Raw genomic sequence first — 27,338 nt, forward strand, 5'->3', positions numbered from 1 at the left:
ATTCACCAATAGGCGTCCCGAGCGGCGCCGGTGGCGCAGGGGGCTGTGGTCAGCAGCCAATTAGCGCCGGGGCCCGAGGCGGCGCTTCGCCCGCCCCCTCGCAGAATGAAAGCCGCCCGCAGCTGGCTCGCCTGGCGCAGCGCGCGGGGCGCGGGAGCTGCGCGGGCCGGAGCGGAGCGCGCGCACTGCCCGCCCGCCCCCGGCGCGCCCGCCTCCGCTCCGCCTCCGTCCCAGGCGCGGACGAGGAGGCCGGGGCGGGGTAGCGCAGGGGGCAGGGCGGCGGCAGCGGGGCCGAGGGGTGTGTGTGTGTGTGGTGGGGGGGGGTGGACGGGGAGGAGCGGGGCCCGATAAAAGGCTGCGAGGCGGCCCCACCCCGCGGCAGGCCGGCGGGCAGGCTCGGCGCTCCCCTTCCGTCCGGCCCGCGCGGGTCGCGGGGAGGCGGTGCGCGCGGCCCGCAGCCCGCCCATGGAGGCTTTCCCTTGGGCGCCCCGCTCGCCCAGCCGCGGCCGCGCCCCCCCGCCCATGGCGCTCGTGCCCAGCGCCCGCTACGTGAGCGCCCAGGGCCCGGCGCACCCGCAGCCCTTCAGCTCGTGGAACGACTACCTGGGGCTCGCCACGCTCATCACCAAGGCGGTAGACGGCGAGCCGCGCTTTGGCTGCGCCCGCGGCGGAGACGGCGGCGGCGGCACCTCCCCGCCCTCCTCCTCTTCCTCGTCCTGCTGCTCCCCCCATGCGGGGACCGGGCTCGGGGCGCTGGGGCCGGCGCTGGGGCCGCCCGATTACGAGGACGACGACGACGACAGCGACGAGCCCGGGTCCCGGGGCCGCTACCTGGGCGGCGCGCTGGAGCTGCGCGCCCTGGAGCTGTGCGCTGCGGGCCCCGCCGAGGCCGGGCTGCTGGAGGAGCGCTTCGCCGAGCTGAGCCCGTTCGCGGGTCGCGCCGCCGCCGTGCTGCTGGGCTGCGCGCCTGCCACTGCAGCCACGACCGCCGCCGAGGTGGCGCCGCGCGAGGAGCGGGCCCCGGCGTGGGCGGCCGAGCCCCGGCTGCACGCCGCCTCCGGGGCGGCGGCCGCCCGACTGCTCAAGCCCGAGCTGCAGGTGTGCGTGTTCTGCCGGAACAACAAGGAGGCGGTGGCGCTCTACACCACCCACATCCTGAAGGGACCCGACGGGCGAGTGCTGTGCCCGGTGCTGCGCCGCTACACGTGTCCCCTGTGCGGCGCCAGCGGCGACAACGCGCACACGATCAAGTACTGCCCGCTCTCCAAAGTGCCGCCGCCGCCCGCCGCCCGCCCGCCGCCGCGCAGCGCCAGGGACTGCCAGCCCGGGAAGAAGCCGCGCTGACGGCCTGGGCTCCGGTCTGCTGCCACCGGACGGCACCAGGGTCCCCGCCTGCTCGCTCTCATTTTCGGTGTGCGCACCAGCTTTCCCTCGCTGCTGGAGAGGCGTGGAGCTCGGCAGTTAGCTCCACTGGGGAAGTCTTGTTTTTGTTTTTGAAAGCAATCCGGCCGTACGGAGAGTACTTTGCTGTCGAAGAGCGGTTAAGACTAGACGCTACAATTTTGATTTATCTCTGGTTTCTAGTTTGTGCACATCCAGACGGTGAAGGCTGGGTGTGTTTCCCACTACCTGAAATCTGGCAACTTAATGGCGCTGTTTATTTACTGTATACGTCGATCTATTTTAGATGCGCATCAGTATGAATTGTCTCAATCTAATCTCGGATGTTTAATTTTATGGAGGCACTTTACTAGGTCTAGAATATTTTTTTAAAAGCCTCATAACTGAACTGAAAACTGGCGATTTTACGGAATGTCGGCAAAATTACTATTTTATTGTTTGGAAACAATATTCTTAGTTGTCCTTAATCAGTTACTCTAATTCCAGGTGAAGCAAGCCCCTGGCAGCATCACCCTTTTGAGAAGTGAAGGTTTGGTAAACTTTCCAGTATTAATTTGTGTGGGTACTCCCTCCTTGTGGTTTGTTTCAGACTTGGCTGGAGGTATAAAAATGCACCATCTGTAGCAGGTAGAATACAGCTCCTTATCTTTTATGTACCAGATCTTTTTATTACTAAACTAGCAACTAGCATTTCCACCTTGAAAATTTGTGCCAAGTTATAGTCCTGTTGTGTATACACTTGAAAATTGGTGCTGTTTAAAAACTTGACTTGTGTATTTATACAGTAACAGTATATGAATTCATTGATCTTGCCTATAACTTTGCTACTTGGTCTTTTGTCCATGCACCCACCTCCCCATTTCCAGTTCTTTAAAAACATTTGTGACATTAAGATCAAAAGGGAACAGTATTAATTCACCCTGCTCCATTTCAGAGTTCCCAAATAGCAGAAAGCTCCTTGCAGCTGTAGCCTCTCAAACGAAATGGAAGATGCGATCCTGAGCTCTGGAAGGCTAATGTAACAACCTGTGTTCAAGAAAGTTCCACTATGGGCTTTGTCTGGCTTTAGGGAGCAAGCCACCCTCAAACCAGAATAAGCACTGAAGGAATTAAATTGTGGAGTGGGGGTTGAAGACAAACACAGCTTCCCCCATGCTCCCTTTTCCCCTAGAAGACCCTAGTCTGTTTCTGGACTCCCACCACTTACCACAAAGATTAGACCCTATCCTTAGACACATGTTCCTAACCCTAACTTTAGCTCCCACCCTCATTTATAGCCATGCCAGATGCCACATCATGGCTTGTAGCTACCATCAGGACAGATACAGGAGGCAAAAATGGAAGTGAATTAGGATGAATGCATATGAAATGTACAAAATACATCACTATCTGAAAATGCCAGCAAGAGACAGTCATACGAATACAGATTCAAGTCGCAGAGCTCAGCTCCTTTAGACTGCTTTTCTATCAAACAGCTAACTTCCTCCACAGCAAATTGGCTTGAACACTCCTTTGAGGATACAAATAGAAGCAGAGGTCAATAATATTGGAAGGCTGTGAGCCTTTTTGGTCAACGGAAGGGGTGACAGAACAAGGGGGAGAGGGGCAGGTAGACAGTATGTTGGCCAAGAGAAAATCCATGCCTGCTAGTCCAGCCCCAGAACAGAGAACTCTGGATGTGACCAGTCTTAAACTCAAGGAGCTTAATAAAATCATGTGATTATTCTCTTTTGTTGTGGTAGAAAATATACCGGTTTAATTTTGGTCTTGGGGAGTTGTCAGGTCATAGAATTTCTGTTACCTCTCCTACTTCTACCTTTTCAAAGAGCACTACAATGTATTCCCCAGCTTAGAAGGACTAAGCAGGCAACTACTTTGTATTTTCAAAGAGCCAAACTGTTACACTGTGTTCTAGGTGTCAAGCACATGGCTTTGATATGTTCAATATGAGAATCCCTCAGTGATGAGAAGTGCCTAATAGAGTTTGATATCGACACCATCACAGTTTTACCAGCAACCATCACATTCATTCATTAAAAACACTAATATCAGCCCCCCTCAAATTTGCCTGCTTTCCAGCTAATATTAAAACACTGGGAGTTCGAGCATGCATAGAGTATTACTACAGTTAATCTTCTAGAGATCTCTTAGGGAAAGTGTACTAACCACACTCTAAGGCCCTTAAGAGGAGCAAGCCTAGAACTCTCAATCTAAAACTTTAAGTACTTGCAAAAAATTAAATTTAGGGTGTGGGGCACCTGGCTGGTTCCATGATAAAGCATGTCACTCTTGCACTTGGGAGTTGTAAATCTGAGCCCGTTGGCAAGTTGACTTTACTTAATTAAAAAAAAAAAAAAATTAGAGTAAGAGAGAAACCCAAGTTTTAAAAGTAAAAAAAAAAAAAAAAATAGTGTGACAAAGTTACCTTGTTTTTATAAGAATATGTCTGTATTTGGCTAAAAACAAAACAACATATGGATGGAAGCCTCGAAGGTGTTTTACCAGCTGTGCAGGTAGACTGCTTACCTTGCCTATCCTTTTCTATAGACACATTTGCAGTGAGTGGCTTTTTATTTCTTTGGAATTTAATTTTCCTACGCAGTCCTTTTTGGAATGTGCAGAATTAACTTTGATTACAACTTTTGGCTTTAATTGTAAGCCAAAATTGTCTATTTTAAAATTACTACAAATAGGTCGACCTCAAAGGAAAAGACAGGAAGTTTCAGTGTTAGTCCTCACTTTCTAGTCTGTGCTTAGCCACATGAGAAACATTCCTGCATTCCTTCCTGTGTCCAATATCTATGTCAATTAGACTTGTAAGATTAGAAATGAATCTAGTCAAAATGTCTTTGGTTAAAAAAAAAACAACACAGGTAAAGCACATAAAAGCATCCCCACACATAGCCACATTACCACCTCTTTCTGGAAGCCAGTAAGGACAACTAGGGGGATATAGTCTTTTCTGGGCCCCTGTCTCCACCCTCAGATCCACATGTATTAACTGCAATGGCATTCCTGTTTAAAAATGCAAAAGCCTCTCTCAAATAAATAAAATCTTTAAAAAGATGGTGAGGGGGAACGCCTGGGTGGCTCAGTTGGTTAGGCGACTGCCTTCAGCTCAGGTCATGATCTTGGGAGTCCCCGGGGATCAGGTCTCACATCACGCTCCCTGCTCGGCAGGGAGTCTGCTTCTCCCTCTGACCCTCGCACTTCTCATTCTCATTCTCTCTCTCAAATAAATAAATAAAATCTTTTAAAAATGCAGAAGGCGCTGGGAACATGAAGACATTCTAGACACAGTGAATAGGCTGGACTGAACATCCAAAGTTTCCTTTGACACATCTGAATACTGGGGGATGGAGGGGAAGGCTGTGAGGTCTTGAGTAGAAACTTAAGAGCTGGACCACAAAGTGCAGCAGACTCTTCTGCCCCCATCCTGTGCTTGGGATTCCAACTCCTAGGACAAAGAACTTGGGGGCATAGTATTTACCTGGGAAAGGGTCCTGGCAGGAAGGGTACATTTGCAGACTAACCTAACCATCAGACATACATCCATAACTCTCCTAAAAAATCAGCTTAAATGAACAGTCCCCTGGGGCCATCAGTGCTGTCCTATTTTTAATGAATGGGGAGACTCAGCAGGTTACTGCCCCAAGTTTTGTCATTTATTAAAAAGAGCAGGCCCTCTCCTCAAAGACCTTTTAACATTTCCACTTGTTTGAAATACTAGATATTAAGAAACTGAATGTTGAAAAAAAGGGGTTTCTGTCACTGGTAATATCAAACAGAAAAGGCTGCATCTGATAATTTAAGTAAAAAAAAGGATCAATACTCCCTCTTCTGGCCTTACTATAGCTGTACCAACAAGTATTCTCACTACCACCCAATACTGGAAATAATTTGCGTACCTGTAGCCACAATCAATTTGCTACTAACATTCTCTGAAATTGTATTTTTTCTAATTTCAGGGGAATACCCAAAATAGTACACCACCCACCTACCCACACCCCATGTATACAAGGCTCACAGAGAGGACAGTATTACAAGAAAACTAAGGGGTTCCTTAATTAAGGAAGGAAACATCCTAGCCATGTTTTTCTAGTTATTTTCTTTGATTCTAAATGTTGAGACATTTAGTGGCAACAAGAAAAATTTTTTCAAAACAAGAAACTCAACTGGATATGCAAACTCACCACAGTAAGTACAACACTTTGACTGTAACTACAAATCAACACTAAAACAAATTCTGTAAGCATTTTATTTATCATTGAAGAAAAAACACAGCAGCAAGTTCTGTGTTGGCTTCAATAAAACCCAATAGTTAATCTTTGACACAGCTACGACACTCCAAAATTGAAGTCAACACAGTCATTACTACAAATTACTTGTTGAAAGAATCTATCCTGAAGAGAAAGGAAATTAGGAAAAAGAATTTAAACAATTCCTCCAAACCACACATTTATAAATATTGTCATATTTAAAATGCTTGAAAGGCATGAATTCTCCATTAATGGAAAAGCAGTCTGCTATTGGCAACAGAAAAAACTCAGCAATAGTTTTACCAAATGCTTTAAAATTTAAAAGCTGTAACTGTTCTGGATTCACACTTGAGTAGTACTCTTGTCATTACAATAATGACTGCAAATTGCTTTATACTCACCTCTCAAGTAAAATCTACAGAAAATCCCACTGTATCCAATGTTTGTAATGTTTACTGCACTTACAGTGATCCTAAAAACTTTCTAAATGTAATTAATATAGTAAATACCTCAAAATACCTAGAGGTACGTCTCAACCACTAAGGATATGGAAGTCATTTTAGCCCCTGCTTTTGAAGAATCTTCAAATACATTTTCTATAACAGAACCATACCTCATTCCAAATCAATAAAGTATTTCAAAAACAAAAGAGAAAGATCAGTTCTATACCAAGATACAGGTGTTACTCCATACCCGACGGGTTCACATTTTAAATTTATTTTTTAGTTTTTCTTTTTTGTAAACAAATGATTGATGAAATAATGCAACACCTTAAATTCCAGAAAATGGCCTGGCCGTCCAACCTCCTGTGGACACAGTGCACATCAATCTATTATAGAGGATTAATACAAGTTCATGCTTTTTGTGTTACGGTGAGACAACATTAAAGAATCCAATTTAGACTGGTTGAAGCACAAGTATAATAATCCTTGAATGTGATCAAACCTATGTGAGACATGAGTTTGAATCCATTATCTTGAGATTTAACGTCGTACCGTGGTCCACCCATCTTCATCAGTCTCGTTTTTAGTACGACGAAGAGATTCTCTATCCTTCTCAGCTCTCCACGAAGCCTTCTCTTTTTCACCTTCTCTTTCCCTGTCCCGGTCTCTTTCTCGGTCTCTTGAAAGAGCTGGGGGAGGAACACGACGAGGGGCTTCCCGCTCTTCTGCCCGCTCATCTTTCCTGTCATCAGCACGCCTCCAAGAACTTACTAAAAAGTTTAATTAAAAGAAAAAGAGTAAAGTTTGTACCTTATTGTACTGGCTCAGACTAAACAGAACTTCAGCAAAAGGAATGCCTCCAATTACTCAGAAATCCTGTACTGTAGAAATAACGATACAGAATCCCCATTTAAAAAAAAAAAACAGGGGCGCCTGGGTGGCTCAGTGGGTTAAGCTGCTGCCTTCGGCTCAGGTCATGATCTCAGGGTCCTGGGATCGAGTCCCACATTGGGCTCTCTGCTCGGCAGGGAGCCTGCTTCCCTCTCTCTCTCTGCCTGCCTCTCTGTCTACTTGTGATCTCTGTCTGTCAAATAAATAAATAAAATCTTTAAAAAAAAAAAAAAAAAAAAAACAATAAAACCTAAATATATTTTAATCATTTTGATACAATTTTTGGCAAATCCTTCAAAATAACATACAGATTTAAGAGATATAACTCAGGGGCACCTGGGTGGCTCAGTGGGTTAAAGCCTCTGCCTTTGGCTTAGGTCATGATCTCAGGGTCCTGGGATCGAGCCCCGCGTTGGGCTCTCTGCTTGGCGGGGAGCCTGCTTCCCCCACCCCTCGCACCACCTGCTTGTAATCTCTCTCTGTCAAATAAATAAATAAAATCTTTAAAAAAAAGAGAGAGAGAGAGAGAGATAACTCAAATTTGCCAACAAGAAGAAACCACTGGCCTGGGAGGTGTTCTAATTGTCACAATAATTTAAGATAAGGTAACAAAAAATCTGAATGAAAACTTTAAAATAAAAAAAACCTTTTGGCTCTTGTTGAAGAAATCATAATACCAAAATGGCCATTAGCGTACTTTACAGGTGTAAGAAAAACCCTTGTAATCCCCCTGTACAAATGAAAAAAGTTTGTGAGGTAACTACTTAGTTAAGTGCAGTGGCCATTTTCAACTTTAAAACTTTTTTTTTTTTAACTCAAGTTTCGACTATCACAATTTCAGAGTAAGAAAGTTTTACACTTTATGCTTATCTACCAAGATCTTACTTTTAAACAACTGACAAACTGTTTCCTAGTTACATAAACTTCTAAAGCAATATATACCGCTTACCCTCCAATTAGCCTACTACTCTACTTTCAATTTAGGTATGAGCTACTTTACAGGGGGACTACGAAATTTATGAGAACTGTGAATTTTTTTTTTAAATTTATTTATTATCTGAGAGGGAGAGAGGAAGCGAGCTGGGGTGAGGGGGAAGTGGGTGCGAGAGAATCTCAAGCAGACTCACTGCTGGGCATGGAGCCCCATGTGAGGCTCCATGTCACAACCCCAAGATCATGACCTGAGCCAAAATGAAGAGTGAGACACTTAACTGACTGAGCCACCCATGCTCCCAGAGAACTGTGAAATCTAAACTGAATATTCACTATCTTATTTTTGATGTTTGTAAGAACAGATGAGGTAGTAAAACCACCAATTTCCTGAGATCATGGTTTTCCAATAGTCAGCAACGAGCCCAACATCCATACCTTCTTCACGCTCGGATCGGAGAGGAGGTCCTCTTCTGTCTCGATCATCTCGCCTTTCCCTTAGATCACGGCGATCATCTCTCTCCCGACGACGGTCGTCCCGATCCCTATCTTCACGGCGATTTGAATCTCTCCAGCTCGAAGACTCTTCCGCTGGTCCTCTTCTCCAGCCTCCTTCATCCCTGGAACCATTCAAAATGACATGTTAAGTTCTGTCGTCAGACTCCAGACAGCACATCCAAGTTGGTGCTCAGAGAATTTACAAATGTAACCGGGATAACCTTTGAATTTCTAAATTGATCTCAATCTGGTGCCTCACTTGTAAAGGCCGAGTGAGAACATCTGGACCTGTGCTGAACAGCACGGCAGCCACTACTTGTATGCAGCCACTTAAATAGAATTAACTGAATCAGAATCAAGATGTCCTGTCAGTAGCACTAACCACACTCCAAATGTTCAACACCGAATGTGCTTGCTGGCTACCACACTGTGCCTTGCAGACAGTGTGCTTTCATCCTCACAGAAAACGGCACTGAAGAGTGCTGGTCCAGAGCCATCAGCACAAAGCCACTCAGGTCAGAAGGAGCAAGTCAGAACTGTTACCGCCAATTAAAGTCAAGGAGCTTTGAATAATTTAAGGGCTCTAAAACTGAGTAACTAAACCACAGGGGAAAGGCAATGGACTCGCAAAGATACCTGTAGAACTAGAGTCCTACCCACCTGCAGACAGCCACCCATTGTCAGCCTCACCTTCTCAACTTTGTTAAGAGAGGAACGTTCAATTGAGGCACAGGCACACCATTTCTCAAGACTACATGGTTTCCCAGAGAATTAAAGAGACTCCTAACTGTAATTCCACAAAGAGTTCCAAAGCAAACCTAGGTCGTCTGAAGCGGTCCTCTCGATCCCCATCTCGCTCTCTGTCCCGCTCTCGCTCTCTCTCTCGGTCTCTTTCTTTCTCTGGGTCCTTGTCGTTTTCGTCACGATCCTGGTTTTCTCTCTCTCTCTCCTTTTCCCTATCCCATTCACGTTCTTCTGATGGTCTCGATTCTCGAGGTGGACCCCAACTCTCTTCTCTGGCTTTTTCTTTCTCTCTCCATCCACCTGTTTTTATTTTTTAAAAAAGGAAAAACATTTTTATACTTAAGAAACTCAGTAACAATAAATAGATATGTGAATGCTGACATTAATACCACCACTGCAGGTGCTAATTTAAGACACTCCAAACGCCTGGGTGGTTCAGTGGGTTAAAGCCAGTGTCTTTGGCTCAGGTCATGATCCCAGGGTCCTGGGATGGAGCCCCGTGTCAGGCTCTCTGCTCAGCAGGGCGCCTGTCCCCCCCACCCACCCCGGTCTCTGCCTGCCTCTCTGCCTACTTGGGATCTCTGTCAAATAAACTAATAAAATCTTTAAAAACGAAAAACAAGAAACAAAAAAAAAGAGGAAAAAGAAAACTAAAGCTGGGACGCCTGGGTGGCTCGGCAGGTTAAGTGCCTGCCTTTGGCTCAGGTAATGATCCCAGGGTCCTGGGATCAAGTCCCCCATCCCACTCCTTGCTCAGCAGGGAGCCTGCGTCTCCCTCTGCCTGCTCTGCCTGTTCTGCCTGCAGCTCTCTGTGCCTCTGTTCTCTGACAAATAAGTAAACTCTAAAAAAAGAGAGAGAGAGAGAAAAAACTAAAGCTATTTATCTTACTTTTCAGAATCACCGGCTCCTATTTATGACTACCTACCACTGTTTCTCTAACATAAAGGGAGGACCGTGTAAGACAGGAGACATTTACATAGTCTGGGTTGAGTGTTCCATGTGCTGAGATTTCAGATGTAAAAATCTGTTAGTAAACAGATAGTAAACAGACAACTCATTTTAAACAAAAAACCTAAAGAGTCAGGGGTAAGAGCTAGATCTCCGAGAGCCCCATTTATAAGTTCATTCACATCCTACATTTTCAAAATGACATATTATCAAAATTACATATTACCAATAACTTCCTTTTCTATTCTTGCTCTCCATCACTTACCATCCATGCAATTATGGGACAAAGATAAGTCCTTAGACTTATCCCACTTAGACATGGGATGCCCAAATCAAGGAACTTCATATATATGCACAAAAAGGCCAAAGGGAGCAAATATAAATGAAAATCTGTTGCAAGGTTAATTAGTGTCGCTATATTTGTATTACCATGTGCCACAGCACTACTCTAAACATATGTGTATGAACTCATTTAATCCTAGCCACAGTTTTGAGCTACACAGATCCCATACCTGCTAATTCACCTACTTGCTGAAACGTGTTTGCAAATCATCCACAGACACCCAGGCACTCTGCACCCACCCCCAACTCATGCAGAGCCATCAGGTCCCTGAGCCGCCTGCAGAGCACACTCACAGTCGAGGCTGAACAAGGTTACGCTCTGCTGCGTGCTGCAGCTCTCATACTTTAAACCAAGTACCCTTCTGGTGGCCTGTTTAGTGACAGGTTTTCACATTTTCTTGCATTGTTGGGGATTTCACTGTTCCAAAGGGCCCTTAGGCACTGTGCTCAAATGCTGCTTGTCTAGTGTCCCAAGCACAAGAAGGCAGTGGATGTGCCTTACAGGAAGAATACTCGTGTTAGAGAAGCTCCATTCAGAAGCTACAGCGCTACTAGCCATGAGTTCAATGTTAATGAACCGACAACGTGTATTAAATAAGGTTATCTTTAAAACAGAAACGCACAAAAGGTCACGTTCATTGGTTGACAGAAATTTTGTGACCAGAGACCTTATGAGAACAGTAATGGTTCAGTATTCATATCAACTTCATATAAAACATTTATCGGGACTTAATAAGAATCTATGACACTGTTCTCCCCACTTCACACAAGAACAGGAAAGTCACACAGCCAGACAGTGGAATCAACGGAGACCAGAAAAGACAGAAATATGAGACAGAAACACAAAGGGCAAGGGAAAGAGGCTACTTGTTGAAATCTTCGTGCAGAATGGATTACTCTGGCTACTGTGCCAAGACTAGACCTGGGAGTGGGGAGCCTGTGGGGACCAGTAGCAGCAAGAGTTCGAGGAAGGAATGATGGCAGCATAGACCTAAGTACGTGCAAGGGGAAAAGAGAAGTGGGCAGATCTGAAGAACATTAAAAAGGTAGAACTGGGGCGCCTGGGTGGCTCAGTGGGTTAAGCCGCTGCCTTCAGCTCAGGTCATGATCTCAGGGTCCTGGGATCGAGTCCCGCATCAGGCTCTCTGCTCGGCAGGGATCCTGCTTCCCTCTCTCTCTCTCTGCCTGCCTCTCCATCTACGTGATCTCTGTCAAATAAATAAATAAAATCTTTAAAAAAAACAAAAAAAGGTAGAACTGAACTAAATGAAATATTTAACATAAAACGACGTAAGAAGGCAAAGGGGAACTCCCAGACCCCTAACTTATACAATCAGATGGACGGTGGTGGCCCTTAAGAGATAGGTGTGGGTGAGAACCGTTTCAAAAGGTTGAATGTGACATGTCACAGACACTTCTACGTAGAAATGTCCTATATGCAACATGCAGCTGGAATCACGGGTCTGAAGGCAAGCAAAGAAGGCACGTGGAGAAGATGGTACTAGAAATCAGTAAAATATGAAAAGATGAGCAGGCCCAAGACTGAGAAAGAAAGAAACTGCGCTCTTCCCGTAAGAATAACCCCATGGGTGGGCACCTGGGTGGCTCTGTTTGTTAAGCAACTGCCTTCAGCTCAGGTCATGATGCTGGTGTCCCGGGATCGAGTCCCACATCAGACTCCCAGCTCTAAGGGGAGTCTGCTTCTCCCTCTCACTTTCTCCCCTCTCATGCTCTCTCTCAAATAAATAATCTTTAAAAAAGAAAAAAGAAAAAAAAAAAAAGAATAACCCCATGGTTGACAGAGGAGTGCAAGACAAATATTTAGTAAGTAATTTTTTCATTTATGTGAGAATGCTAGTCTAGGACAGAACCAGAAGAACACCAATACTTCAGGGGTAGGCATGGGAACAAGAGCCCCCAAAGGAGTCAACAGGCAGAAAAAAAACAAAGTGCATATCACTAAAGGAGAAAAAGGAGTAAAATTCTTTAACTTCTCTTGGTGTGTGGGACATGGAAGTCAAACTCTGAACATAAAAATCACTGCACAGATAACTAAGGAAAGATAAAAGACCCATCCATCTGGAAACTAATAATAATACAGCCTGATTGCTGTCAGACATAATTAAAATTTCACATTTTTAGCTAAAAAATAACTTTTTATTTAGATATCTAAATGTAACCAGTCATTTGAGAGGACCCCTATTTGAAATAACTTGGTATCAACTACGGAACAGTGATTAACTCACGTAAGATTTCACTCTCTATTTGTAAAACACATCAGATTCTATGGAGCATGTAAGCAAGTTTACGGAATACCAAAATTTTACCTGGCTTGACAAATGGTCTCCAGGGACCAGGTCTTGAGTCATCACCCCTTCTGGGAATCCGATCATCATCCATGTTTCTCCAAGGCCCCCGGTCATCATCTGCACCACGCCTAGAAATTCTGTCATCATCAGCACTCCTCCAAGGTCCTCGGTCATCATCTAGCCCACGCCTGGGACCCCGGTCATCATCCATGCCCCGCCTGGGACCCCGGTCGTCATCAGCATTACGCCAGGAAGACCGCTCATCATCTGCACCTCCTCGTCGTGGCCCCCGGTCCTCATCCATCCCACGTCTTGGTCCTCTGTCCTCATCAGCTGTTCGCCAGCTTCCTCTGTCCTCATCCAGTCCCCGTCTAGGTGGTCTATCATCATCTGCATGACGCCAGCTCCCCCGATCTTCATCACCCATTCGTCTGGGAGGCCTGTCGTCATCTGCATTACGCCAGGAAGGCCGGTCGTCATCTGCCCCACGGCGAGAGAACCGGTCTTCATCAAGACCACGTCTAGGACCTCTGTCATCATCCATGCCACGCCGGGGAACGCGATCATCATCTGGTCTAACAGAAGACTCTCTCTCTTCCTCATCTCCCAAACGCCTTGGTCGATCTTCCTCTCTTCTATGAGGCCTTTCCTCATCCCGCCCCTCTCCACGTCTCCACTCCCTACAGAGCAACAAGGCAAACATCTTTAAGAGTCCATTTTCTTAAAAGCAGATGATTTGGGGGGGAATTATTTCTCTCCCTTTAAAAAACCATTTCAGCCTAAATTCATTATTCCTACTCCTCAAAGAGTATGTGCTCCTGATAAAATATAACACAATATAAAATCTTACACATCAACAAATCAAGCAGACAACTGCCTTAAAAAGTTATCTAACTGTACTTTATAAGAAGTATCCCATTTATAATCTATTACTATGGCCTTTCAAAATTTAATTTCTGTGTAAGACTTATGACCAGCAGTCTTGTTTATCATGAGCAGTCATTTTTAAAGGACGGTTTAATCTACTTAAGAAATTTAAAGAAAAAGAAAAAAAACCTCTAGAACTGTTCATTCTTACTGTAATCTCTACAGCACTCAGGGAACAAAAAAATCTGAAGCATATATTTGTCAAAATATTTTGAAGTCGGTAATTACAGCATTGTTGAAGTAAACTATGAAAAATATTTCAGTAACAGACATGCACACAGTTCTTCACGATTCTCCTTTCCCCAACTTCACAAAATAAACCAAACTTAAAAACTGTGATAAGGTATTATATAGGACCTATGACTAATTAATACTATTTTCCTCGATTCTACTTACTTCTCTGGTGGGCCTCTTCTCCACTCGGAATCTACTTCAGGTCCTTTCCTCCATGTGCCTTCTGAATCTCTATCTCCCCAACGAGAGTCCTACATTCACCAAAGTTAACGTGAGGCACTACAATGGCAACACTTATTACAACTACTGGTATTACCACTTACATCGATCTTAAGCCCTTAAATATAAACAAGTTTTAAAGTTGTTTCTTTTTTAATCTTAAGTCAGAGTGACAGTACAGTGAAACTGGCATTCTCACTTATTCTGAGTGACTTTATAAATCAATAAAATACCACCTGAAAGTAATCTGACCCCCACCCACCCTCTGGAATTACTAAAATATCTACAGATCTCCTCTGACCTCAAATTTTCCTTTTGAGATTATGTGAAAAAAGCTCAGTGCCCTAAACGTACATCGCAGTTCCTACTAAACAGAGGTTGAACAAATTAAACGTCAAATGGGGAAGTGGTTCAATTAACAGTTACCTCCCTCTTGGAAATACTATGCTGTCATTAAAAATTATGGAAAGAGGAGATAAATACCCTTCAAGCAGAAATACAAATGTGGTACAGTCTTTGCAGAGACCAACGCACACAATGTTAATCACCAACACCTCTGACACAGCTTGATTGCTCCAACAAACATAACTTGAGGCCACAACTAGCAATTAAGAAAACTCTGGAGGGGCACCTAGGTGGCTCAGCCGGTTAAAGCCTCTGCCTTCAGCTCAGGTCATGATCCCAGGGTCCTGGGATCGAGCCCCACATTGGGCTCTCTGCTCAGCAGGGAACCTGCTTTCTCCTCTCTCTCTCTGCCTGCCTCTCTGCCTACTTGTGATCTCTGTCAAATAAATAAAAAATAAAATAAAAAAAAAAAAAAAAAAAAAAAAAAACCACACTCTGGAAAACTGAAACAAGACCTAGGGTGGGGGTGGGAAGAGAAAGATAAAAATCTGACAAAGTTAACAATCCCAAGCAGATGATTAAGAGGATCTTCATTTAAATTTTGAATTGTTCTGGAAACAAAACCCTCAACAACAACTAGTATAAGCTGCAGTGAAGGAAAAGAGCCAAATGGTTAAGTCATCTGCCATTGTAAGTGACTCTCAACTCTTGTGGTGGATATTGTTCTAAGAGACTTTCCTGAATGGACACCGGGGATAAAAACCACAAATGCCAATGGAACTTAGTCACCACAATGGAGGTGGACTGTACATATCCAGAAGACCAAGTTTATCCTACCCTTCACATTCACTCTACAAATCACACTCAACAAAGAATTCGGGTTATTAGAGGTTTTCCTACAACTAGCCCCTCAAAAGAGATTTTTAGGGATGGCTATGATAGCCATTAAACAAAGAAAACGGGGCACCTGGGTGGCTCTGGGTTAAGCCTCTGCCTTCGGCTCAGATCATGATCTCAGGGTCCTGGGATCAAGCCCCGCATCGGGCTCTCTGCTCAGCAGTGAGCCTGCTTCCTCCTCTCTCTGCCTGCCTCTCTGCCTACTTGTGATCTCTCTCTCTCTCTCTGTCAAATAAATAAATAAAATCTTTAAAAAATAAAGAAAGAAAGAAAACGAATTCTAAAAAGTAACATGATTGCCAAAAATTTTTAACTCAGCTGATAGATCAAACAGAACAGGCCCTGCTAATAAACATATAAACTGAACAAGAATCTCAGAGAACCAGTTACAAAAGGACAAAGAGATGAAAAAAAAATGAAACATTATAACAGAAAGAATAGGACTTTGAAAGGCAAATATAGACAACTTCCATCAGCTAAGGAAATTTAATCTTCTCTAAGAAAAATAAATTACATCCTCTGACTAAAAAGGCACAAGTGCCAAAAAGGATTAATAATACAGAATATATATACACTTAGGTGATTAGACAGAGTCTCAGGAGAATCTCTACACTGCCCTTTACTCCAAGGATACAGAAAATTCTGAAAGTTCCCAAGGAATAAAACAGACTATCTACAGAGGTAACAAGACCAAGACTTTTATCAGATCTCCCCCCATCCCCTGTGTACTAGGACAGTAAGTACTGTCTTGAAACTTCTGAGGGAGGATTTTGCAGGGACGAATCACTGCACAATTTTTCAAATGGGGGGCGAGGGGTGCTCTTTTGAAACATATACAAAGACAGCCTGGAAAAAAAAACCTGAAAGGATATACAAAACCAACAAAATGTATCTGCAAAGGAGAAGAGGTGATACAGTATAAACGTATCTGAAACTAAACAGTGTTTGCCAAGACAGCTGTACGAGTGCACTTACTGCAATGAAACCCAAGTAAAGACAAGCTCAGAAGTTTTTGTTCAGAGAAGAAGGTCTTCAAATCAATACACAGTCTGTTAAGTTTAGATAAATTTTAGGGGTGGGGGGGAGTGGATGGTAATCACTAAAAGAATACAAAAAACAAAAGTGAACTGAGAAAAGTTCTTAAAATTTGGCTTAAAGGAAGCGGAAGCAAGAACATAGAAGTAAATAAAAAGCTCCAAACTAAATGTTAAGAATAAAACCAAATACAGTCACTATCATGCTAAATATGAATGGATAAATCTAAAGATTCTCCCACTGAAAGGGAAAGGAGGGAGAGGGAGGCACAAAACAGAAATTAAATGCCAAAAATGAACAAAAGAATGGATATGCAAAAACTAAATAAAAAAAGAAACACAGAAACCCCTAATCACAGAAAGTTTGCTACCTCTTTTTTTTTTTTTTTTACATTTTATTTGAGAGAGAGAGGAGGAACAGAGAGGGAGAGGTAGAGAAAGAGAAAAAGACTCCCAGCTGTGCAGAGTCTGACGAAGGGCTTGATCCCAGGACCCTGAGATCATGACCTGAGCCAAAGGCAGACACTTAATGAACCACCCAGGTGCCCCAAGTTACCTCCCTTTCTTCAGAAGATGAAGTACCCATAAATTAACAGAATGTAGCAAATTAAAATAACCCAACACTTCTGATTCCATACATACCCACAGAAATTCGTGCCCAAAAGAAAAAGAATACACATAACAACATGTTTTAGTACACAAGGGGAAAATGTACTGAATTCCAAAAAATTAGAAATTATACAGACCAGGGATGCTTGGGTGGCTCAGTCGGTTAAGCATCTATGCTTGGTTTCAACTCAGGTTATGATCCCAGGGTTAAATCAAGCCACATGGGGCTCAGCAGGGAGTCTGCCTGTCCCTCTCCCTTCCCTTCTACCCCTTCCACCACAGGTGAAGGTGCACACCCTCTCTCTCAAATAAATATATATGTATTTTTAAAAGATTTTATTTATTTATTTGTCAGAGAGAGAGAGAGAGCATAAGCAGGCAGAGTGGCAGGCAGAGGCAGAGAGAGAAGCAGGCTACCCACTGACCAAGGAGCCCAATGCGGGACTCAATCCCAGGACTCTGGAATCATAATCTGAGCCGAAGGCAGCTGCTTAACCGACTAAGCCACCCAGGCATCCCTAAATACATACATACATACATACATTTTTTAAGATTTTATTTGACAGACAGAGATTACAAGTAGGGAGAGAGGCAGGCAGAGAGAGAGGGAAGCAGGCTCCCCGCTGAGCAGAGAGCCTGATGTGGGGCTCGATCCCAGGACCCTGTGACCATGACTTGAGCTGAAAGCAGAGGCTTTAACCCACTGAGCCACCCAGGTGCCCCTAAATATATTTTTTGAAACAATCACAGAGTACATATTCACTAATAATGAAGAAATAAAAATAAAATGAGCAATAGGAGTAACAAAACTAAAAATCTACCCATAAACATCTTAAAAAGAAATCAAAGAATAGCAGGTCCTCCAATAAAGAGAAGTGACAATGGTATGGCAGAGATAAAGGAATGGAGAAATGCAGGCAAGAAATCTCCCAGCTACTCACCTCTTAACTTAGAAAGTATCTTCTTTGGGGGGGAACATGGGCACATCCACGGGAAAACAAAGAACATGCAGATAATGTCACAGAAACATGTTAAGGCTTGGAAGAGATAGAGCACAGGAAGCATAGGAAGAGACGGTGACTACAAGGAAAATGGTGGCAGATGAAGCTAATGGAAAGCAGCAAACTAGAAAGGCCTGGACTGCTAAGGCAGGTACTCTGGCCAGAAGTACTCAGTACCAATCAAAAGAGAGATGTAAAACCCAAAAGCAGGTATAATGATCAAATATGCATTATGGAAGAAAAAAAAAAATCAAGCAGGCCACAATGTAGAGGAAGGTCTGAAGCTGGGAAATATTTATAATCACGGAGAATAGTAAGGAGACTAGTAAATAATACAGGCAGAAGGAAATTCTGAATTAAGGCAGTAATGCAGGAAAAGAAAGGAGAGGGAGTGCTAGATTAAAAACTCCACCATTAAGTGGGTAACAGAATCACCAATCAGGAGCCGGAGTCAGAGACACAGGATAGAGGGGGAACACGGGTCAGTTTTGGACATGCGTGCATATTAAGAATAAATATTCAGAGCAGCCTTTGAATCACTTGGGAATATTGGGGTTTTTTTTTTTAAAGATTTTGTTTATTTGATAAACAGAGATCACAAGTAGGCAGAGAGGCAGGCAGAGAGAGGGAGGAGGGGAAGCAGGCTCCCCGCTGAGCAGAGCCCGATGTGGGGCTCCATCCCAGGACCCTGAGACCATGACCTGAGCCTAAGGCAGAGGCTTAACCCACTGACCCACCCAGGAGCCCCCACAATATTGTTAAAATGCAGGTTCTAATGCGGGTTTGGCACTGGGCCGGAGATTCTGCCTTTCTAACAAGTTGCCAGGAGATGGTGAATACGCTGCGATACGCAACGGTCCACCACGCCCGCTCTGAGCACTAAGAAGTTAGAGAACTCACATCATCTCTGATTCACAGTAACCCTTTAAGGAAGGGAGAACAGTCCTCCCATAAACTAAAGAGTGTTCTTTCGTCAAATACTGACGTCTTAGAAGACTTCATTCTTACTGAGACTTCATTCTTACAGAGAAGATTCCTAAACTGAAGCCTAAAATCCCAGCTTTGCTGTAAGTTAAGTCTGATTTTCCCCCATTAAGAACCTATCGCTGGGAAGACAAAGTAATACCAGACTTTAAGAGAGATGAATGCAACCAATTTAACAGACCAAGCCCAGACACTGACACGCGCAGAGGTATATGGATCATGCCAGAGAGCTGGATGACAAACACATCACACAGAAACAGAGAAACCCCTACACTCACCTTTCTAGAAAGTGGATCGTCACCAAGTCTTCTCTCTTCCTCTCTGCGTCGTTCCCTTTCTTCAATTTCCAGCTCTCTTTGGCGTTTCTTCCTTTCTACTTCTTCTAATTTCTTGACCCGCTCCTGATACTCTCGGAGTTCTTCCTCACGTTTGGCCCGTTCAGCACGCTCTCTCTCCTCACGCTCTGCATGATGTGGTAGGTAGCGTTATAAAGTGTGCCTCTACCTGCATCTGTCCCCTCTTTGCTAGGTCTACTTTGTTGGTATTCAGCAGGCAGCATAAAATAGAAGGAAAATTCTTTCTAGAATTTTTAAGTAGTTTATAACCAGCTAAGGGGCAGAAGATATTCAAGTAAAACAAATATTAATGCACTCAACATGAATAGTTTTGTAATGACAAGGTAAATGCCTCCCCAACTCCTGAGCATCTGGATTTCCAGATAAAGAATCATTCGACAGATTTCATCTGCCACATGTTCCTCAATAAATGTTACAACTACATAAAATACAGGGATAAAATTAAAAAGTGATACTTTTTTTTAAGAAACACCAAAAATGTGGAAGTAAGTTGGCAGAGGAAATAACAACCTCGCCTATAACACACTTCAGACAACTAAAAGTTAGGTTCTAGTTAGGTGCAGTGAAGAAGCCAATGATCTGGGACTCCTGCGCGGTCAGTCAGCTGAGCATCTGCTTCAGCTCAGGTTATCAGCTCAGGGTCCCAGGATCCAGTCCTACATCGGGCCCCATGCTCAGCGGGGAGCTGCTTCCCATTCTGCATGCTGCTCCCCTGCTTGCGCATGCTCTCTCTCACTCTCACAAATAAATAAAATTTTTAAAAAAAGAAGCCAATGGTCGTGGTTCCTTGTTCCTATGTTTCTGAATGTGACTACTATATTTAAATTTCCTTTTTATAAAGGTGCTATTTATTTGAGAGAGACAGAGTGGGCACAACCAGGAGGAGAGGCAGAGATAGAGGGAGAAGTCGACTCCCTGCTGAGCAGGGAGCCCAACTTGGAACTTGATCCTAGGACCCTCTGATTATGACCTGAGCCAAAGTGAGATGCTTAACCTACTGAACCACCGAGGCACCCTGAATATGACTGCTATAAACTGAGTATCAACCTTGCCTTATACTACCGCCAATCGTGGTCTATAGATACCTTTTAGCATTTGTTCTTCTGCCCTTCTCTGTTCCTCCTCTTCTTTTTCTCTATGGTAGGTTATTCTGCGTTCTTCCTTACGTTGCCTTTTACGTTCTTCCAAGCGATTATGCCTTTCTTCTGCTAATCGCTCCTCAAACTGTTTAAGTTTCTCCTATTAACAGAACAGACACAAGAAAAACAAAACAAAAATCAAAAATTTTGAAGACCTACAAACTAGTTAAATTTAAAGTTTACTAAGGCATTACAAACTTCCTGAAACCATAAGAAGCAACTTTCAAGTACAAAAACTTCCAAACGGGGGTGCCTGGTGGCTCAGTCCATTGCGTATTTGACTCCTGGTCAAGAGACTGAGCCCCACACTCTGTGCTGGGTATGGAGCCTGCCTGGGATTCTCTCTACCCACCCCCCTCCATAAATAAGATCTTTAAAAATTTCCAAATGACTGTGGAGCTTTTCCATGTCAAATTTTTTAAAATTTAGATTGTTGACAGCTATTTTCTACACCTACTGGGTTTGCTTTTATATAAAACAAAAGGATTAAATTAGAATTTAAGAGAACACTTCGATCTGCCTTTTTCCTTTCTAAATCAAATAGTAAACAAGTATCAAAAGCAAATTTTATCCAGTCCACTTTCACCTTCAGAAAAATTTACTTATAGTGATGGCTGACTAATAGCCTATATTTTCAAGAACCTTTCTACTAAAATATTGAATGATCACTACAAAACGTCAAAACAGAATATACCACTGTGTTAAAGAACCTTAAGGCAAAACTAAAAAGCTCATGAATAAATGTTCCCCAGAAATCAGTTAACTTCACCTCATAAACAGACTGTCGTGCAGCCTTGAGTCGCATTACAAATAAATCTCTGTCTTCAAGCATTCGTGACATTCGATTTTTATGTTCAAGAGCCTTTTCACGTTCTAGCTGCATGGTAGTAATCTGCAAGTACATAATACAAAGTTAAATTTCAAAGCAATCATTATCTGATTAATTTACTCTTAATTCTTCACAGATATGCTTGAAGAATGACAAGCAGCTCCTCTGCTCCATCCATCTTGCCATAAATACGGAAACATTACTACATCTGTGCCCAATGTCCCTAGGAAGGCAATCAGGGACAGAGGATGGATGATGGAGTTCTGGGAGCATCTGTAAGAAACTGTTTTTATTTAGGCCCAAAAGTACTGCAAATTTTTATGAAAGAAAAACTGTAACATACACCATAAAATACTTCAGAGATAACAAGCACTATGGTTTAATGATAAAAGATATTTTCTCCCTTAAAGAAAACTGGAGGTTAAGGCAGGGTGATTTAAGGAGGCCTTTCCCTTTGCACTCCAAGGGGGAAAAGGAAGGCTTCAGGGCAAAGACTACAGCAGATCATCTCAAGTACTTTATTTGGTCTGCATTCTTATTTCCCTAATTTTACATATTACCACAAAAATTCTAACTTGTGGGGCACCTCAGTGGCTCAGTTGTTAAGCGTCTGCCTTCGGCTCAGGTCGTATCCCAGGGTCCTGGGATCAAGCCCCACATTGGGAATTCCTGCTCAGCGGGGAGCCTGCTTCTCCCTCTCCCACTCCCCCTGCTTGTGTTTCCTCTCTCACTGGGTCTCTGTCAAATAAATACAATCTTTAAAAAAAAAAAAAAATTTCTAGGGGCGCCTGGGTGGCTCAGTTGGTTAAGCCGCTGCCTTTGGCTCAGGTCATGATCCCAGGGTCGTGGGATCAAGTCCCGCATCAGGCTCCTTGCTCAGTGGGGAGCCTGCTTCTCTCTCTGCCTCTGCCTGCCTGTGCGCGCGCACGCTCTCTCTCTCTCTCTCAGATAAATAAATAAATAAAATCTTTAAAAAAAAAAAATTTCTAGCTTGTGAAGAAATGCAAGGCACTGGCAAACAAAGCCCAGAATGCAAACACTCCAATGCAACCAAGAGGCTGCATCCCCCACTCCAGTCCCCACAGATGTGCTGTCTCTAGCTACTTTTTATTTTTAACCAGAATGGGGCCTCTACAAGCATTCGCAAACCTTGCTTTTGAATCATTAGGGTAAATATAACAAAACTAACTAATAACAAATATAATAGATATATTATGTATATAATATATATAATAAATAATAAATAATAAATAATAATAAATATAATAAGAAAATAACTAACAAAACTACAGAAGGAACGGCCTAGTCACAAAGAAGGAACTGCCATACATTATGTGGCTCTATTTATATAAAAAGTCTTAAAAACAGGCAAATATAGAGACAGAAAGGGGACTGCTGACTACAAGAGGCCAGGTGGTGGGGGAGGAAATGGGAAACGACTGCCGAAGCATATGGAGCTTCTTCTGGGGTATGTTTTAAAATTAAATGGCTGTGCAATACTAAAAGCCATGAACTGTACAGTTTAAATGTGAGAACTGTATGGCATGTGAATCATATGCCCATAAAGCTGCTTTTTTAGTGAACTTTTCAGCTGTCCTTTGTATTGTACAAGTTTCATTTTTAAAGCTCTGTTGTGAAAATTTCTATCTGCCAACCAATCTGCTAGCGCGTGGCCGCTGAAGCACCATTCCTGGCTAAGGAACACAAAATAATCACGGTTTTGAAACCCTGACCCCATTACCCGCAGAGGATTTAATTACAGTTTACAGCCTACAAATGTTACAGTTAAACAAAAACCTTACTCTTTCTTCTTCCTGTTGTTCCCACAGATCCATGTCTTTAATCCTCTGTTCTTCATAAGCACTCTTTATCAACGGGATTTCCTCCAAACGTTTAGCTCTTTCAAAATAGTCAATCTGAATGACATGAAAACAAATGTAGTTTAAAGGAAAATTTTCTGTTAATCTGGCACGTTAAGTTTATCAACAACCAGTTCTTCCACCTACCTTCTTCTCTTGATTTTTCAGGCGTTCCTGAAGTTCCTTCTTTTCTTTCTCCAGCTGTTCAACCTGTTTAGCCATGATGAAATCCGGATCCAACTCTTCAAGATCCTGAAAGTATTACAAATGCACAATCGCTAAGAAGAATACAAGAGAAATGTGTATGGAAAATGTGATTTTTCTAAAATCAAAAACCTAAATTACTTTCTATACAGTGAATAAATGCGCACAATACGTAAACTTAAGCAACGTAAGAATGCCTTACAACAGTCTTATCTCCACTTCCATGTAGGGAAAACAACACGATCTTAACATCTATTTCTCGTTACTCTAAACTGCACATACCCAACTCCACTTTAACAAGGGTTAAAAACTTAAGAGCCATTAAAAAACAAATGTTTACTTCACAGATTAATGAATCAGCTGTACCAAAGGGAGTGAAAACAACCAGACAACCCAACGTAATCAATAAACAGTAGAGGACCATGCTCTGAGATGTGGATTCAAGTTAAGAAGTAATGTGTTACATACTTCAATATCAATATCTTTGAAAGCTTTGGCACCCAGTTCTGTTTTCTTGATCTGCTCCAAACGCTCACGGACAGTTTTCTTTTTAATTTGTTCATGTTCCTGCAAGATGCGCTCTTTCTCCCTCTCCTTTGCTTCCTGTCGCAGCCTCTCTTCTTCAGCCTTCCGTACTTTCTGGAGCTCAGCTTCCCTCTGCTCCAGTTCTTCTTTCTCACGCTGAATATTCAGACTCTCCAGGCGCTCCTTCCTTTCCTCGATTGTCTGACGGCGGGCCAGAATACGCTGATGCTCTTTTCGTGAATTTTTAAGGTATGCGGTAACAGCCAACTGATGCTGTTCTTCTTTCTCTTGCTTTAAAGACAAATGCATTTTTAAAAATTCTTGTGTGACACACACCATGACATTAGACATCGTATAATTATTAAATAACACTGGTGTGGGCGCCTGGGTGGCTCAGTGGGTTAAAGCTTCTGCCTTCAGCTCAGGTCATGATCCCAGCATCCTGGGATCTAGCCCCACATCGGGCTCTCTGCTCGGCAGGGAGCCTGCTTCTCCTCTCTCTCTGCCTGCCTCTCTGCCTACTTTTGATATCTGTCTGTCAAATAAATAAATAAAATCTGAAAAAAAAAAAAAAAACCCACAAAACCCTGGTGCATTACCTTCACGTGTCTGCATTTAAGAACAGGAGATGATGTTATTCAAGCTACTAGTTCCCAGCACCAAATACTATGACCTATACAGTCTTATCAATAGGAGTGAGGCAGCTAAAGAACCTTTATTTGCTAGGTCAAGTTTTCTATGCACCAAATCTACTTTAAAGTGTGCAAGCCACGGGGACATGCTCACAGAGCACACAAACAAGATAAGAACTTAAGCCGAGAGGAAAAGCCCAAGCACAGTACTCCCTATGGGTGTCGGCGGGGGTCATGTGTGTAATAGGTAGAATACCAAAACTAGCCAATACAACTGAAGAGGAAATATAGAATAAGCCCATTTTCTCAGACTCATCTCAAACCTTTGTATGTAAGACACAGCATAAGGGCCCCTCAAAAATTCTGTATGTCATTTTCCCCCAAAGATACATACCAGTATATGAGCTGGCTTAATGACTTCAAGTGCCTTTGCAAGTACTGAGGACATCGCTGTCAACTGATTTCTTATCTGTTCTGAAGGCATGCTTTGCAAATGAGGACCAATTGGAGCATCTTCTCGAGTAGCATAATTCAAATCAGATCCAAAACTAAGTGTCCGAGAAGTGTGGTCAATACGAACCTTTGGAGAATTAAGTACATCTATAAATAAGTATGAAATCATTCTAGAAATAAATGACGTTTGACAAAAAATTTCAACTGATCATAAGGAGAAAAAAAATAAGAATGTTAATTAAATACAAAAGCCAGAAGATTCACTCAGCACAACTTTAAAATGGTGCCAGTGAACCAAAAGCTAAGAAACAAAGGATATGTGTTTTTCAGTCCTTAAAAGCCTCCCACCTCCGTGTCCCTTCCGGCACATACCTGCAGGTCACAGTGCCTCGCTGCATCTACTATAGCCCGTTCCAGTTGGAAAGCATCAACAAAAGGAACCAGAGAAGTCAAACGAGAAAACTCAATGCTCTGATAAATTTGTGCGACCTGCATAAGAAACACAAGGTTAGTAACAACAGCGATCATTTATCCAGCATTTCTTTTAAAAGATTTTATTTATTTGACAGAGAGATAGAGAGAAAGAGCACAAGTAGGCAGAGCGGCAGGCAGAGGGAGAGGGAAAAGCAGGCTCTCCACCAAGCAGGGAGCCTGATTCGGGGCTCGATCCCAGGACCCCGGGACCATGACCTGAACCGAAGGCAGACAGTTAACCAACTGAGCCACCCAGGCACCCCTATTCAGTATTTTTTTTGTACAGTCTTACACAAGCCTGAGAGTAGAAATTATGCCCATTTCTCAGAGAAAAGAAACGGAAGTTTAGACTAAGTGTTAACACTACATTGCTAGAGCTGGAATTCCAATTCAAGGTTATAAACCCCAAATGCTATGCTTTGAGCCACCACATTGTACCATTCCTCGGAAGCCCAATCCTTTCAAATTCTAGTTTTATAAAACAGAAAGCCCTAAATCGCCTTATATTTGTAGATAAAGACCTGCTACTTACCTAATTCACCTAAACACTTTCAATAAATTTGTCTGAAGGAGACTGGCAGCATTACAATTCAGTTATACTGCTAATTAACCTTCAACTATTTGTGTAGCACATAAGAAATAACACTGCTCACCTATAAAAGAGAGGCAGGCCAATGGAATGTGCACAAATACTGCAAGCCAATGTATCATAAAAGCCCCTCCCCGTGAAACAAATGAAGACAAAATAGGAACACTGAAGCCATATTATAAACCATAATCTTTAAATTTATTTAAGTCAGACTAAAATATGACAAAAGACTAACAATAACTAGTGTGAGAAACAGAAAAGGCTTTCCCAATCACTACTGGTAGGAGGGTGCATTTTAACAGAATCTTGTAGAGCTGCTAAAACTTAAATGTATAAGCCCTGTAACTAATTCCACTTCCTAGATGATAGAAAGCCACAGAAGTATGCAAAGATGTATATATGGAAATGTTTAATGCTGCAACATTTTCTAACAGCAAAAAAACCCTAGAAATACAGACTTCCATCAAAAGGGTCTGAATAAATAAATCACAGTAGTACCCTTTAGACAATGTAAAACCATGAAGGCATTAAAAGGAGTAAAATAAATTTACATTGATAATGAGGAAAAATGTACAAAGATGGTGTTCAACAATAAAGGAGAAAAAAGCAATTATAAATTACATAAAATAATTGCTTTTCAAATCAAACAGAAAGACCAGTTTTGGCAAGGCTGGAGTCTGGTGAAGGGTTAACTTTCTAGTGGTTCCGACATTTTTTACTGTTGTGATGAAAAAAACAACCGAGGGGCAAAATTCCAGTTGTAAATAGAACACTCGTTTACAACTGTTTACCTGCTGCAGAAGACGGAGTATGGTGTTGTTTTGCAGCTGTGGAACATACTGCTGCAACTCTGGCTCTTTTTCAGGTTGTTCCCGAACCCAATTTAGAACCTGTACAATCCAGTACATTAAAAAAGAATTATATTTTCTAAATAACACTCAAACATTTGTGAAACTTTTCTGGTTTTTTAAACATAAAACATCGCACAGTGCAGGGAAATACACACATAATACGAAGCTATACTGAGGCTTGTCTGAAGGTGACTGACAGCAATGGCTAAATCAGTCATGCTGCTAATTTACCTCCAAAGGTTTATTTAGCACATCAGAAATATCTTTTTTCCTGATGTAAAGAAAAAAGACAATGAAATGTGCACTGAATTCAAACGTATAGGACAATACTTGTCTCTCAATATAAAAAGAATCAGTAATAGCACAAGGGCCAGCTATATGGTAGTATAACCAAACTAAAATACAAAGTCT

At 42.8% G+C, this 27,338-nt stretch overlaps 2 protein-coding genes and 2 non-coding genes across 4 annotated transcripts in view; 1 reads left to right on the top strand and 3 right to left on the bottom strand.

Moving 5' to 3' along the window:
* Window positions 1-346: 346 nt before the first annotated feature.
* On the top strand, window positions 347-3,123 carry NANOS1 (nanos C2HC-type zinc finger 1). Its single transcript, XM_047701677.1, has one exon. It carries the CDS (start codon window positions 466-468, stop codon window positions 1,342-1,344), a length of 879 nt encoding a protein of 292 aa, XP_047557633.1. The 5' UTR covers window positions 347-465; the 3' UTR covers window positions 1,345-3,123.
* Window positions 3,124-5,645: 2,522 nt separating this feature from the next.
* The window catches only part of EIF3A (eukaryotic translation initiation factor 3 subunit A), a 38,997-nt gene continuing 17,304 nt past the window's right edge, over window positions 5,646-27,338 (bottom strand). The window contains exons 9-22 of the mRNA XM_047701676.1: window positions 26,868-26,966; window positions 25,386-25,502; window positions 24,955-25,140; window positions 23,872-24,219; window positions 23,347-23,451; window positions 23,143-23,256; window positions 21,281-21,403; window positions 20,458-20,611; window positions 19,295-19,479; window positions 14,090-14,178; window positions 12,785-13,446; window positions 9,241-9,466; window positions 8,363-8,544; window positions 5,646-6,873 (exon numbers count right to left, since the gene is read on the bottom strand). Coding sequence (XP_047557632.1) covers window positions 6,644-6,873; window positions 8,363-8,544; window positions 9,241-9,466; window positions 12,785-13,446; window positions 14,090-14,178; window positions 19,295-19,479; window positions 20,458-20,611; window positions 21,281-21,403; window positions 23,143-23,256; window positions 23,347-23,451; window positions 23,872-24,219; window positions 24,955-25,140; window positions 25,386-25,502; window positions 26,868-26,966 — 2,820 coding nt within the window. The 3' untranslated portion in view covers window positions 5,646-6,643. The remainder of the gene's footprint in view (window positions 6,874-8,362; window positions 8,545-9,240; window positions 9,467-12,784; window positions 13,447-14,089; window positions 14,179-19,294; window positions 19,480-20,457; window positions 20,612-21,280; window positions 21,404-23,142; window positions 23,257-23,346; window positions 23,452-23,871; window positions 24,220-24,954; window positions 25,141-25,385; window positions 25,503-26,867; window positions 26,967-27,338) is intronic.
* Window positions 26,046-26,174, bottom strand: LOC125085371 (small nucleolar RNA SNORA19). Its single transcript, XR_007122895.1, has one exon. It is a non-coding gene; the product is annotated as a small nucleolar RNA SNORA19 (small nucleolar RNA).
* Window positions 27,104-27,232, bottom strand: LOC125085372 (small nucleolar RNA SNORA19). Its single transcript, XR_007122896.1, has one exon. It is a non-coding gene; the product is annotated as a small nucleolar RNA SNORA19 (small nucleolar RNA).

This window comes from Lutra lutra, chromosome 14 (assembly GCF_902655055.1).
Source record: "Lutra lutra chromosome 14, mLutLut1.2, whole genome shotgun sequence".
Lineage (NCBI taxonomy): Eukaryota > Metazoa > Chordata > Mammalia > Carnivora > Mustelidae > Lutra > Lutra lutra.

What these genes read in the sequence shown, in the direction of transcription:
- NANOS1 (XM_047701677.1), top strand. Translation starts at nt 466, where the DNA reads ATGGAGGCTTTCCCTTGGGCGCCCCGCTCGCCCAGCCGCGGCCGCGCC.